This window comes from Myotis nattereri, assembly GCF_964212035.1.
Source record: "Myotis nattereri genome assembly, chromosome: 18".
Taxonomy (NCBI): Eukaryota; Metazoa; Chordata; class Mammalia; order Chiroptera; family Vespertilionidae; genus Myotis; species Myotis nattereri.
The window spans coordinates 35312364-35327261 of NC_138093.1; the positions used below are offsets into that span (position 1 = coordinate 35312364).

Sequence of the window (14898 nt, forward strand, 5' to 3'; positions counted from 1 at the left end):
ATGTTTAGATGTAAACATCTAGTATACAGGAGGAAAACAATACCAATGGTTTACAAATGGTAACTTTTATATACGCTGGTGCACTGCACTGATGTTTTACCTGTGTCAGCGAAATGTAGTCTCACAACTTGATACAACAGGTGAGAATTATTTTCCCCATTTTACAGATGAAGAAACAGGCTAGTTGGGATTAAGGAACTTGCCTAAGGACCAAGCCAGTCAGTCTTGGATCTGGAATTTGAATGCAAGTTTATTTGACTCCAAATCTTGTGCTACTCCTCCTAGGCCAGTGGTCGGCAAACTGTGGCTCGCGAGCCACCTGCGGCTCTTTGGACCCTTGAGTGTGGCTCTTCCACAAAATACCACGTGTAGGCGCGCATGTACAGTGCGATTGAAACTTTGTGGCCCATGCACAGAAGTCGGTATTTTGTGGAAGAGCCACACTCAAGGGGCCAAAGAGCTGCATGTGGCTCACGAGCCGCAGTTTGCCAACCACTGTCCTAGGCCATGTTAAATACAATCCCTTACATTGGTATGATATGTTAGCTTTCAGAGTGTTTTAATACACAGGATGTCATTTCCCATTACAACTATCCTGGAAAGTAGATGTGGCTCATTCATTCATTCATTCTGTCACCAGACATTTGCTGTGCTTACCTGTGCTGCCTAGTTCACATAGCAGGCCTCCATTCACAGGGCATACAGGCCTTGAGTAGCGCACGGGTCCTCCTGTACCAGGTACCAGGCGGAGGGCTACAAGGTAAATTAAGACAACCCTCTACATTTAAGAAGTTCACTGCCTGGTGATATTTCTCCAACCTCATTTTAGGAGAGAGGGAACTGGACCTCTGAGTTGCTTTGCAACTGTTAAGTCGTAAGAGCAGAGCAGTAGCTCAGAGTTTAACTCCCCCTGACCCCCCAGTGGGAGATGAAGTGATCTTTGTTCAAGCATCTTACCCAGAAGTTTTCAAAACTCTCCAGTGGGAGTCGTATTTCGTGCTGGGAAATTTGTGAAGCTTCCAAGGGATTTTCAGTGGTAAACAGGGGTTCTGAGTGGCGTTGAGGTGTCACTGTGTGCTGGACAAGCCCCAGTGGACCTTTTCAAAGCCAGAACTGGAACCTGGCACGAGTCCTAGTTAAAGGAAATTTCTTGGCCAAATGGGGTCGAAATCTGAACCACCCCGAGGGAGTGGAAATGAGAGAGTTGGGGAGTAGAGGACGGGGTTGCCTGGGGAGGAGAGAAAAGCAGCCCAGGAGGCCAGTTCTCTGAGTTCAAAGAGAAGTGGCAAAAACGAAGTAACCCAACAAAGACTCATTTTGAAAGGTTGAAAGTGAGGCAGCGTTTTAAGCTCCGAGGTCATTGTGGCAGCTGGGACTTGTGTGAGGTGGCCTTCTCTGGGTCCGGCGAGGCACCAGGCTTGGCCTACTCAGGTGACAAAGGTGTGGGTCCTGCTCTCAAGCTCTGTCCTGCTAGGGCGGTGGACAGGGGCACAAGTAATAGTGCAGTGTCTCAGGGACAACGTGGAAAAGGGAGAGGTCAGTCTGGAGTTTTGTTTTTATTTATTAAATTGATTGGGATGACACTGGTCAACATGAACATGTAGGTTTCAGGTGTGGGTTTCTGTGTTACAAGATCTGTATATTGCACCATGTACCCACCACCCAAAGTCATCTTCTCCTGTTACCATATGTTAGGATCCCCTTGCCCCCTTCTGGAGTTTAGATATGGAAGCCATTGGCACTTAGGTGGCATTTGATGCCATGGAACTGGATGAGATCACCTAGATTAGAGAGGCTAGAAGAAGACATGGATGGACTGTGCTCTGACGCAGGCCATTTAGAGAAGGAGGAGGAGCCACTGAAATTGTAGGAAAACCAGGAGATGGGTGTCATGGGAGCCTAAAGGTAAATATTGTCAACATTCTAGGACTGCCCTAACGAAGTACCACAGACTGTGGCTGACTGGTGATCTTTGGCCTTCCTGGTTTGTAGGTGCATCACCCCAATCTCTGCCTTCGTGTTCAAATGGTGTTCTCCCTGTGTGTGCATGCCTGTTTATGTCCAACTTTTCCCTTTGTATAAGGACATAGGCATACTGGATTAGGGCCCGCCCTAGTGACCTCATTTTAACTTGTGAAGACCTTATTTCCAAATAAAGGTCACATTCAAGGTACTGTAATTAGGGAATTAGGACCTCAACATCTTATAGGGGAGTAAAACTCAACAACTGACAGAATTATTTGGCAAAATGTTCTTGGTGAGCCTCAGCCAGTTTGGCTCAGTGGATAGAGCATCGGCCTGTGGACTGAAGAGTTCCAGGTTCGATTCCGGTCAAGGGCACAGGACCAGGTTGTGGGCTCAATCCCCAGTAGGGGGTGTGCAGGAGGCAGCCAATCAATGATTCTCATCATTGATGTTTCTATCTCTCTTCCCTCTAGCCCTTCCTCTCTGAAATCAATAAAAATGTATTTTAAAGAAATGTTCTTGGTGACTTTGTTAAGATCTGTTTGAATGAGTGGAGGCAATGAAAGCCACATTGGAGTAGGTTAAGGAGAGTAAGTGATGAGAAAGCGGAGACCAGCAGCATGGGTAACTCTTGGGAAATGTTGCTGTAGTGGTACAAAAACTTGGAGGGGCAAGTATCTCAAAGGAGGGAGAGTTTTTTATTTTTAAAAGTAGGTGATGTTAACCTGTGTTACTATGAGTGCTCTAGTAGCTTGAGAGATAAAAGTATATATTAGAGGAAAGAAAGAAGGATACGGGAGGCCAGAATTCCATGAATAGACATGAAGGGATAGGATCCAGGAGGCTTCTTTGCTTGTAATAGGATTGGAGGCAGAGTGTGTGGGTCCAGATGCAGGTAGACTGGTGAACTGGGTGATGGAAAGGTGAGGTTATTTGTGTCTAATTGTATTTATTTTCCCAGTGAAGCAAGAGGTGTGATTGTAAACTGAGAGTGTGATTACGAGCATGCTGGAAATACGAATAAAGAAACGTGAAACAGCCTCAGTGTAGGAGCAACAAAGCTGCTATGGATATGGATATCTGTAGGAGTGCCTGGCACTGATGAAATTTGTGATCACAAATATGAAAAGTGTCAGCATAGCTGAGTGCTTTTCTCGGGCACTGGTTAGCTGCAAGAGTGTAGGCTCAGAATGCGTGCCTGGTTGGGTTTAACTACGGCTGGAACTTTGCCAGAAAAGAAGGTGGGAGTAGGAGAATGGTGAGAGAATGAAGGACCTTTGCAAGGGGGTGGTTTTAATGCTGGATCATGGAATTTATGCTCAGTAAGGAGGGAAGTGGTAATGGCAATGGTTTTGGGGGTTTATAAGTCACTGAATAGTAATACCAGGGCAGTGAGTTAGAAAGATGGTGGTGTCCAGAGTGTGGAATGCCTGGAAAGAAGATTTTGGAGATGTTACTAACTCTGAAAAAATGAAGTCAAAAGCTATACACCCTTTACCTCAGGTGCAGCAAAATCTTTAAAAATCAACATATTACAATAATAAATAAATGCATACATAAACCTTTTTAACTGAGGTTTAAATGATCTTCTGCTAAAGTGCCAGTCAGCTTGCCAGGCCAAAGACTTCTTGTCTCACCCGCATGCACACAGCAAGCCGGCATGTTATCTCTGTGTCCAGAGCTGCCCTGCCTCTGCCTCTAGTTGATAGCAGGCTGGACGCGCCTGTTTCACACTTTATTTACCTGTCAAGACTGACAAGGCAGTTGCATATTCTTACAGCCTTTCCAATTCTTTCTGATTGCATTTTTTCCCCTTTAAAAAAAGAAAATTATGTATCCAATGACTAGATGGGGATGGGGAAGACCATTCAAGAAAGTTTTAAAGAAATTATCTTCAGGATTATGTAGTGTTAGTGATAAAGTTGAGAGTGGAATGCGAGATGCTTGGTCATAAGAAAGATGCTATTATTTTAAAGCATTACGAGTCTTCTTAATCAACATTTAATCCCTTATTTTTAGTTTCTTTTTAAATTTTTTATTTTTATTTATTTTTTTTGAGAGAGAGAGGGGGAGAGGAAAGGAGAGAAAAAGAGAGAGGGTTAGAAAGAGAGAAACTGATTTGTTGTCCCACTTATTTATGCATTCATTAATTGGTTTTTGAATGTTTCCTGACCAGGGATCAAACCGGAAACTGTGGTAGATAGGGATATCGGTCACTTATTATGTGCCATTAACATGCTAGGTCAGTAGTTCCTAAACTTTTTGGTCTTAGGACCCCTTTACACTCTAAAATAATTGGGGGCCCCAAGGAATTTTTGTTTATGTGCATTATATCTATTGATAGTTACTGTTTTAGAATTCAAAATGGAGGAATTGAAAAATATTTATTTAAAAAGAATATACCCATTCCATGCTAACATAAATAACATTATTCATGAAAATATTATTTTTCAAAACAAAAAAAGTTTAGCAAGAAGAGCGACAGTTTTACATCCTCCCCCAAATATCTTTAATATCTGACTTAATAGAAGACAGCTGGAACCTCCTATCTGCTTTTGCGTTCAATCCATTGCCAGATCATATAACATATATCATATAGCCCTTGGAACAAGCATGTCAAACTCGCGGCCGGTGGGCCGCATGCCTCGTTTATTTGGCCCATGTTAGCCTTTGAGTTTGACATGCTTGCCCTAGAACAGGGGTCCTCAAACTACGGCCCGCGGGCCACATGCAAATACAAATATTGTATTTGGTTTTTTACTTCAAAATAAGATATGTGCAGTGTGCATAGGAATTTGTTCATAGTTTTTTTTAAACTATAGTCCGGCCCTCCAACAGTCTGAGGGACAGTGAACTGGCCCCCTGTTTAAAAAGTTTGAGGACCCTTGCCCTAGAAGATACATGTCCACTGCACACTCATGAGAATGAGAGTTAAAAGGAAAATAATAGCTTGGAATTATTATGAAAATATTATTGATCTTGAGAACCCTTTGAAAGCTTCTTAAAATGAGATCCCCAGGGGTGCCCAGACCATACTTTGGGAACCACTGTGCTAGGGTATTGGGACATAGCCTTCAAGGAGCTGAGACAAGCAGGAGAGAAGAACATTGACAGGTACGCAGTATCTAGTGAACTGCGTGCTTTAAAAGAGTCTAGTATGGTTCTGACAGGGGAAGTTAGCAAGGATTTCAAGGAGCTGACATTTGAGTTGGACCTTGAAACATAAGTGGGCATAGAACGGGGGAGAGGGATGATTCGTGGCTGAAAAAGAGCAGGGGTAAAGGCATGAAGCAAGTCCAACATTCCTAGAACATTACATGCATGAAGGGAAGTTACTGGAGAGAAGCCTGGAAAAGTGTAGTAGGAGGCATCTGTACAGAGTCTTTATTCTGTAGGCAGTGGGAACCAGTTATTAGCTGATAAATAACACATTAATTAGTGTTTGTCCCCCTACTCTATCTAGACTGGGCTCTGTAGTAAGAATTTTGTGTTCTCTCCAACCCACTGAAAGAGCAATTATTCGCTTTACTTTACAAAGGAAGAAACTGAGGCTTCTGAGTTGTTAATGTGCATATTTGGATTTCTCTTTTCTATTATTAAGCTGACTCCTAGTACTAACCCATCGTTTTGACGTTCTGAGGATTGAAAATGAGATATTTCCAGAGATAATCTATAATCATAAAAGCATAATATGCTAATTAGACTGGATGTCCTTCTAGACATCCTTCCACCCTTCTGGATGAAGCCGGGGCTGCGAGAGAAGCCCGGGTCCCGGGTGCCAGAGGGAAGCTGGTGCCGGCAGCCAGGGAAGGAAGGCCTTCTCTTGCACGAATTTCGTGCATCTGGCCTCTAGTGTATAATTTAATAAGGGGTAATTGAGGACCTCCTAGTTTTCCAGAAAGAAGTAGCTGCTGGCTCCCAATGAAGCATGAGGAGGTGCTGGCTTCTCCTGGCTTCTGAAAGCTTTCTGCTCTCCCAAGTGATCATAACTGCTACCCTCCCTCTGTAATAGATACTTGACTTTAGGGGTGTCAATTGAAAACGTTTTGGCAGGAATAAGGAAATGAACTAAGACCAAACTCACAAAAGAATAAAATTATGACAAAATATTTTTCAGAGGACAATGTTCTCTGCTTTCTCCTTTGGCTGTTGTATCTTTAGTTCTGCGGGCTGAGGATATAAATATGATGTGAATGCTTGCCTGCTGGGAAGCATTAAAGAGAGAAACAGTTCTGAGGCTATGTTTCTTCCCTCTGTGACTTCAGTTTGCCCAGCTGAAAAGGGAAAGTCTACTAGGGACCTACTTGAGAAAAAAGAATTCACATTTTTTCGTGGGGGATGTATGTAGGTTGGACGCTGAGAAACCTTAAATGTGGATTCCAGGCAAAGCTAACGAATTATTTAGAAACACTAAAATTGAGGGGGCAGGAATGCATGCATGCGAATGATTCACTTTTCACCGGCAATTTTTCACTCGTGTTATTTACTCTAGGTCTTAACACTGTTCCTGTCTTAACACTGTTCGAGGTGTATTGATACAGCGTTGCTCAACTCTTATTAAACTCAGATCTCAGGTGATCTGTTTAGCACTGAACCCTGATACATGCAACCCGTGTGCACACGTGTGCCTGCATTAGGCCCTTAAAAGGACCCCGGGGAACTCGCGGGTTATTGGGAAACGCTCCCTTGTCGCCCGAGGGCGGAGGAGGGGCGGTCTCCTAGGAGACTGGGGAAGCGAGTGCGCACGCGCAGAGCCGGGGCCGGCTGATGCAACCTCCGGCGAGCGGCGCGTCGGGGAGAGTCAGGAAGCCGACAGGGACCGGGCCTGGCCAATCAGCTGCCGCGGGAAGAAGGCGGAAGGGCCCGCCCCCTGGGCTCTGCGAGTGACGTTCCGCGGCGAAGGGTGGGCGTCCCGGCCGCCGTACGTTCCCGTCGGGTGGCCGGGGTTGTCCCGCTCGACGCCGGCCCTGCGGCCATTTTGAGCTCGGTTAGTCCCCGCGCCCGTCTGCTGGGCCGCCCAGCCCTTGCGGGGGGTCGCGCTGCGAGGGGTGGGAAGTCGTGCTGCCGCCGCGAGAGGCCTCTGTATGGTGCCTCGAGCGGACTAGGACCCTCCTTCCCGCCGGGATGGGTGTCGCCGCCGCCCGCGCCAGCCTCTCCGGACTGCCGTCTGCTGCCCGCGGCCGAGGCCGCCGCCCTCTGTGGCTCTTCTGCTGCCCCGGGGACCGGTCTGGGACGCCGACTCCGCCTCGAGGCGAGGTCGGGGCCGTGTAGGCCTCCCCGCCTCGCGTCCGATCCAGCCGCCGGGCCGCGCACCTCGCTGAGACCCTGCCGGGAGCAAAGGCCATGGAGCCGGGAACGGACCTGCCGCCCTTCTTCCCCCGGCGCTCGCCACCCGGCGCCGCCGCCGAGCACCCCGGGGACCCCAAGCCGCTGTCCTCGCCCGGGCCCGAGGCTCGGTCCAGCTTCTGGGTGAAGCTGCTCTCCCAGCTCCTGGCGCCGCTCCCCGGCCTGCTGCAGAAGCTGCTGGTGTGGAGCCAGCTCCTCGGCGGCCTGGTTCCGGCCCGGTGGCTGGAGTTCGCCGCGGGCTACAGCGTCCTGAGGGCCCGGGAGGAGCCCGCCGCCCCCGCGGGGCCCAAATCTCTGAGTTCGCTGGGGCTGGACGCCTCGGTCGACCCCGCCGCCGCCGATCTTCTGGACCTGCTGGAGGAGGGGATGCACTGGGAGTGCTCGCCCCCCGACCCGAAAGCCCAGGGCCGGGCCTCGCACCCCGCGCCCCACGCGGCTCTGCTGGAGCAGCAGCTGTGGCGCGTGGAGCTGTTGCAGGGCGGCCTGACCGCCCGGCTGTTATCTGGCCGGGACCTTGGCCTGGCGCCCTCCGGGCCGCAGCACGTTCACCGCGTCAGCAGTTTCAGCGCCGTCTCCTATTTGCTGAGCCCCTCTTATCTGGACTGCCTTTCCCCGCTGGAGCGGAGCTGTCAGAACTTCGTCGCCAGTGGCGAGCTCGTGGACCTGCAGCCGGTAACCGGCCCGGAGAGCAGCTGTCCCCCGGAGGACTGTTCTCCCCCGCGGCCGCTGAAGGCCGAGGTCGCCTGCTCCTCCTGGGAGGGATGCCCGCCTCGCTCGAGGGAAGGCCTGCCCGAGATTCACCACGTTCGCATGAAACGGCTGGAATTCCTTCAGCAGCCTAGCAAGGGGCAGGCGTTACCCACGCCTGACCAAGATCATGGCTACCATAGCCTGGAGGAGGAACACAGCCTCCTCCGGATGGACCCGAAGCCGTGCGGAGGCGTTCTTCCTGCCGGAGCCAGTCCCGGAACCGCCCAGGAGGAGCCCACGGGAGAAAGACAAGAGTTGACCGAAGAGGCTCCTCTTGCTGGGGAAAGGCAGGACCCAGTGGAAAGCTGTCTGTCTGGTGAGGCCCTTATGGAAAGAGAGCCCGAGGAGGACCACCTAAGTGTAGCTGACTTCTCAGACATAGACGATGACCTTCCCGTGTCGGCCAGGCCGGCCTGTAGCAACCGGTTGATAGATTACATTTTGGGAGGTGCGGCCAGTGACCTGGAAGCAAGTTCTGACTCCGAAGGTGAGGATTGGGATGAGGACGCTGAGGATGACGGCTTTGACAGTGATGGCTCGCTCTCAGAATCAGACCTTGAGCAAGACTCTGAAGGGTTTCACCTTTGGAACTCTTTCCACAGTGTAGATCCTTATAATCCCCAAAACTTTACAGCAGCGATCCAGACTGCTGCCCGAACTGCTCCTGGAGACCCCTCTGACTCAGACAAGGACCTGTCTGACAAGTCTGATCTGGAGGCGAGTTCTCCCCAGACTGGAAGCCTCCTTCCTGAGTCTCCCGACTGTAATTCTGGGGAGGAAGATGACTGGGAATCTAGTGCCGATGAAGCAGAGAGCCTCAAACTGTGGAACTCTTTCTGTAATTCGGATGACCCCTACAACCTTTTAAATTTTAAGGCTCCTTTTCAAACAGCAGGGAAAAGTTGGAAAGGCTGTCATGACTCAGAGAGGCCATCTGAGCCCATTGTGACCATCTCTGAGTGTCACACCTTACTTTCCTGTGAGGTGCAACTGTTAGGGAGCCGTGACAGTGAATGTCCAGACTTGGTAAGGGGTGGGGTTCTTTCTGGAGGACACACGCATATCAAGAGAAAAAAGGTTTGTTTCTTTTAACTTGTGGATGATATGTACAGACTGTTGTGATTTGGTTAAGTACAGCAGCATGACTTTCCTGGAGGGGTAGTCGTACAGTGCATATGCTTGACAAGTAGAATGTTGTTCCTGTCCAAGTGGGAGATGCCCGTGTACAGATGTTAGCGGGAAAGTGCCATTTTCGTTGGCAACTGGGAGCTATATCCCTACAAGTTTCAACTTTACACTCTTTTTTAAGGAATTGAAAAGTTAAACTGTGTGTATACATGATTTAATTTCCCGAGATTGGGAAGGCCTAGTATAGCCACAGAATTTTCAAATGTTGTTAAATGTGGTATGTCATACTGAGTGTCTTCATTCCTTTCCATTCGAACTTAGAGGAATGATGGGACCAAGGAGCAAGTCAGATTAACCTGTTTTGTTTTTGCCATGAAAGGAAATAATTTTAGTATTAAAAATTGTGACATGTACATGACTTTAATTCTGTCTAAAAAAACACAGGAAATAGTGTTGCCTTTAAGAATGCAATACTAGTTGTCATTAGCTCTACAGGTTAATAATCATGTAAAGCAATGATGGTCACTTATTTGGTTTACCTTAAGTAGTTGTTTCCTATTCCCAGTCTAATTGTAAAATTTTATGGAGCATTTTATCTTTCAGCTAAAGTTATTAATTGGAGAGAAAGCCTCTCCAAACACACAGGGTATCTTTTATTGTAGAGGAAAAGTTTCTTTCGTTCCCTGTACCTTTATTTGGACAGAGAAAGGAGTGGATGGACTAGTGACCTCACATTCTGCAGCATCTGGGAGTTTCCAGTGGAGAGTACCCTCACCCATGGGCTCTAAATGTCTAGTTGAATACTTTGAAACTATTTTGGGGGTAGAAAATATCGTTAAAATGTGATAATCTTATGTCTTACCTGTAGATGCAAAGTAAGTCATATTAAAAAATGGAAATTTTAGTTTACACTTAGGTATCATCATAATACAGCTTTTCTCTATCTTTTTTTTTTTTAAATATATATTTCTTTATTGATTTCAGAGAGGAAGGAAGAAGGAGAGGGAGATAGAAACATCAATGACAAGAGGGAATCATTGATCGGCTGCCTCCTTCACACCCCCCACTGGGGATTGAGCCCACAACCCAGGCATGTGCCCTTAACCGGAATGGAACCTGGGACCCTTCAGTCTGCAGGCTGACGCTTTATCCACTGAGCCAAGCCAGCTAGGGCTTTTCTCTATCTTTTTAAGGGGCCCCTGACTCAATGACCTACTTAGTGAATTATGCAAGAAACAGCCAGGCAATGGGATGACCGCTTGCCACCTGGAGACCTGTGCTCCCTACTTCTGAGTGGTGAGGGCCAAGAGGTTTGGGAATACAGCCAGACCTGGGAAGTAACTTGACCTCTCATGGCTTTGAATAACTCATTTATCTTATGGGAATAATAATAATACCGTATGAGTTATTGCATGATTCAAACGAGATGAGTAAACAAAACTCGCAATTCATTGTCTTGCCTTTAAATGGTAGCTCTTATTGTTCAGGGATGTCAAGCCAGTTGCATGTCTCATTTTAGCCTGCTCATTGAGTAAAAATGGAATGAGTCAAGTAGGTTTGAGACTGTTGACCGAACTAGAAGCAACATTTATCAAAGATTATGCCTAAAAATATGGCTAAATTATTTGACAGCCTTTGCCTACTTGCCATTCTTTAGATATATGGGAATAATCGGTAGTGCCCAGTGCTTAAAATGAAGCTCTTACTTAGATCTAGGAGTTTAAGATGCATAATACGGTACAGATTGTGGAGCCAGACTCACGGTTTTAATCCTAAATATACCACATAGAAGCTGTGTGAGTTCAACAAGTCAGTTAACTTCTGTTTTGTCTGCTTTCTTATCTGTATAATAGTACCCTTTAGGGTTGATGTGAGGATTAAATGAGATAAAAATTGTAGAGTGCTTTGAAAAAGAGCCTTGTATATGGTAAACACTATGTAAATGTTGCTATTATTTATCTTAGTGACAGTAAGTGACACTAGAATGCAATATCTGTAAGGGTTTACATACCATACCTACTAATTGTCCTCGGGGGCATTTATTGGCCTGATGTAAAGGGAATGAAAGTAGTAGGCCACAGTGGGGTTAGCTGATGAAACTGTTGAGCATACTTTAAAAGCAAGTACCTATTTACTTTTGGGGTTTGATATCTTACAAAGAGACTTATTGGAAATTAAATAGGGATTAATGGGGACTGTGACTCATTACATGTGATCATGTGTATGACAATATGCACAATTTTATGTATATAGGGTGTCCCAAAAAATGTATACACACTTTTAATGATTATAAAGTCAGTGTTTGTTAACATACAGTTCATTTTCAAAATGTAAAAGAATCTACAGAAATGAATAATTTTTTTTGTCAGTGCCTGTTTTCAAACTGATGACCGTTCTGGTCCAGGCACTACTGATAACGCGAAGCAATGGAATCGCAAACATCAAGAATCATTTTGTTCGGTATTTGTGTTCCTCAATTCGTCATCTGTTGATGGTTTGTACCGTAAGCTTTATCTTTTACGTATCCCCAAACAATGTCTAGTGCATAAATTTTCTTTGTTCAGAGCTTAGTCTGGTTTCACCCATTATTTCAAATCAGTTGAATCTGAAAAGGAGTGAAATTAAGTGAGTTAGCAGCTGTTAAAGTGTGTATACATGTTTTTGGGACACCCTGTATATAGTGACAGCATGTTGAAGAGGAATACAAGAAGGATTTTTAATTTAGTTACAAAATCTCTTATAGTATTAGAGGTCCGTGCACTGGTGGAGTCCCTCAGCCTGGCCTGCACCCTCTTGCAATCCTGGATCCCTTGGGGGATGTCAGACTGACGGTTTTGGCCGGATCCCTGCAGGCCAAGTCTAGGGACCCCACCAGTGCATGGGTGCACCCGGCCTCTAGTATGCATGTGAGATATTTGGTTAATCTCTTCCCGTCCTCCTCCCTCCCCCCTTCCCGCTGAGATTCATCAGTCTGTTCCATGTTTCCATGCCTTTGCGTTGCGCGTCTTCCCCCTGGTGGTCAGTGCACGTCATAGCTAACAGTCAACTGGTCGCTTAGGCGTTTATAGATACCGATAACCTTAAAGAGATGTTAATTTTGTTACACTTTGCTAATTAAGTAAATTCCTGTTCTGTACTCTGATTACAAAAGTAATATTAAGAATAACACCACATGTTCATGGTTAAAAAATTGGAAAGCACTGACAAGTAACTTCTTTTAAAAAGGAAGAATAGAAATAAGTAAAGATTTTGTTTAAGCTTTTGTGTTAAAATAATAGCCTTGACTTCCAGGTATATATTTCCGAAAACTTTTGTTTGAAGACATTTATCATTTTCGAAGAAAGGTTTCACAGAACTGAATATCACTAAGGATTTAATAAGTAAAGATTAATAGCATCAGGAAAATCGCAATTCCCCATCTGGATTCATTTTATTAACATCAAAAACCACAAGGGGATAGCGTAGATGACAACGTGCCTATTGGTTTGTTGTTTTTAATATATTTTTATTGATTTCTGTGATGAGAGAGAATCAGCTGCCCCATGCACGCCCCCTACTGGGGATTGAGCTCGCAACCTGGACATGTGCCCTTGATCAGAATCGAACCTGGGACTCTTTAGTCCACAGGCCTACGCTCTATCTACTGAGCCAAACCAGCCAGGGCTGCCCATTGTTTTTTACTCAGATGCCATCTAGTCAGAACCCTTTTTTTTTTCACTTCCTTTTATAGTTGAGACCAAATATTCTTGTAAGATGTTTGATATTCTTAAAGAGTTAGTAGCATAAAAGGTTAACTACCTCATTGATGATTATAAGATCCTAGAGAGTGATTAAAGTTAGTTTTTGTCTTCATAGGTAACCTTCCTTGAAGAAGTTACTGAGTATTATATAAGTGGTGATGAGGATCGCAAAGGACCATGGGAAGAATTTGCACGGGATGGATGCAGGTTCCAGAAACGAATTCAAGAAACAGAAGACGCTATTGGATATTGCTTGACATTTGAGCACAGAGAAAGAATGTTTCAGAGACTCCAGGAAGCATGCTTCAAGGGACTTGATGCTTTCTAGCCAAGTTCAGATGACGTAATAGCCTCCAGCCCTAGCATACACTAAATAACTCTTACTTCAGAGGTTTCTTTCAAGACAAAAATTGGCAGCTGTCCTTGGACCATTTTTTTTTTAGAGGATATGTAACTTGGATCCAGCAACCTTGTTTAATATTGTTTTGCAACATATCCCACTCAGAAATGTCCAGGTTGGAAGCCAAGCCCTGATAATGAAGGATGAGATGTGTTATTTCTAATCTTACCTTGTTTCTTTGGTCAGATGTGTTTTTGGATTGTGTTTGCTTCTTGAGGTGAAAAAGGAACCTCTTAAGGTGTAACTCTGCACTTTCAAAACTTATTTTCTTGGGAAACAATGTAGGGTTCAAAGCCCATTTTATATTTTAATTTAAATTACGTGTACCTGTCTAAAAACTGGGCTCTTTTTACTTTTTTCCTCCAACATTCTTTTTTCCCCCAGTTTATCTTTATTGTTGAAAGTGCTACAATTGTCCTTTTTCCCCCCCACTGACCCCCCCCCCCTTTCACCCCACACCCGCCCCAGTTTATTTTATTTTTTCTCCATTGATTTCAGAAAGAAGAAGGGGGTCGGGGGAGCGAGAGCGAAACATAGATAAATTGCCTCCCATACTCACCCCAACCTGGATTAGGGATGTGCCCTGACTGGGAATTGAACCCAACACCTTTTGGGATAACACTCCAACCAACTGAGCCACACCGGCCAGGGCTTTTCCCTCCAACATTCTGAAATTAATGGGCTTTTATGTTTTCTCTGTATTATCTTATTTCAGTGACTTGGCCTTTCCACCTTAAGGCTAAGAAAATAATCTTGTGTATGCTACCAATTTAAGGTACATTATTTTGTGTCACTTTTTTTTTCTTTGTAAGAAAATGGGTAGACTTTCATTTCTAGGTTAATTATTACTAAGATATTTCCAAGGATTGCCACAAAATCAACATGTGTGTACTCTGTTACTTTAGGAAAGCTACATCTTTCTGCCAAATTTTAACATCTAATATATTTAATTTCTGTGCAAAATGTTTTGGAGAGGGTCCTGTATATGATATTGTAGTTTCTAGGTAAATGGTTCTTTGTATCTTTTAACAGATGGAAATTGTAAAAGAGATCAGAAAGTAATAATTACATCATAGGTATTTATATTTTTTAAAATTAAAAGCTTAGAATTCTCCTAGGAAGAATATAAGAGACATCAGAGCAATATGGTTTTGTTGTATATGCTCTCAACAGAAAGCAGTGTTATTATTGTCATGCCTCGGCACTGTGTCACTTTTAAAATCTGTCAGGGTGACACTGTAAACTTGGGAATGGGCAGTTTGGAATTTTCCAGTTTGAAATGTAAAATAGAGACTTCAGTCAGTATCCAAGTTTATTGTGTTCTGTTTTAATAAGGAGAGAAGGAATAATGAGAGAAGCAGGGGCTATACGTTCAGGAAAGGAAAGGACTATAGATTTAACAACCAGGAAGTCTTAATATCTCTAGCCCAAAATTTGCTTTTGAATCCAAGTTTTTGCAGTGACTGGTTGTGCTTGGTTCATTTAGGTAGCTCCACCTGGTGTGCACCTGTTAGGTTGAGGGAGTGCTAACCAACTCCTTAACTGTCAATTGTTACTCCACGTGCTCTT

The 14898-nt window shown here is 45.1% G+C and overlaps 1 protein-coding gene across 1 annotated transcript; it reads left to right on the forward strand.

The window, feature by feature from the left end:
- Positions 1 to 7308: 7308 nt before the first annotated feature.
- Positions 7309 to 13661, forward strand: PPP1R15B (protein phosphatase 1 regulatory subunit 15B; the record flags this gene model as incomplete). The annotated part of the gene is made up of 2 exons (XM_081112928.1): positions 7309 to 9138; positions 13045 to 13661. The coding sequence occupies 2 exons, from the start codon at positions 7309 to 7311 to the stop codon at positions 13255 to 13257; spliced, it is 2043 nt and encodes a 680-aa protein (XP_080969054.1). The 3' UTR covers positions 13258 to 13661.
- Between the last annotated feature and the right edge of the window lie 1237 nt (positions 13662 to 14898).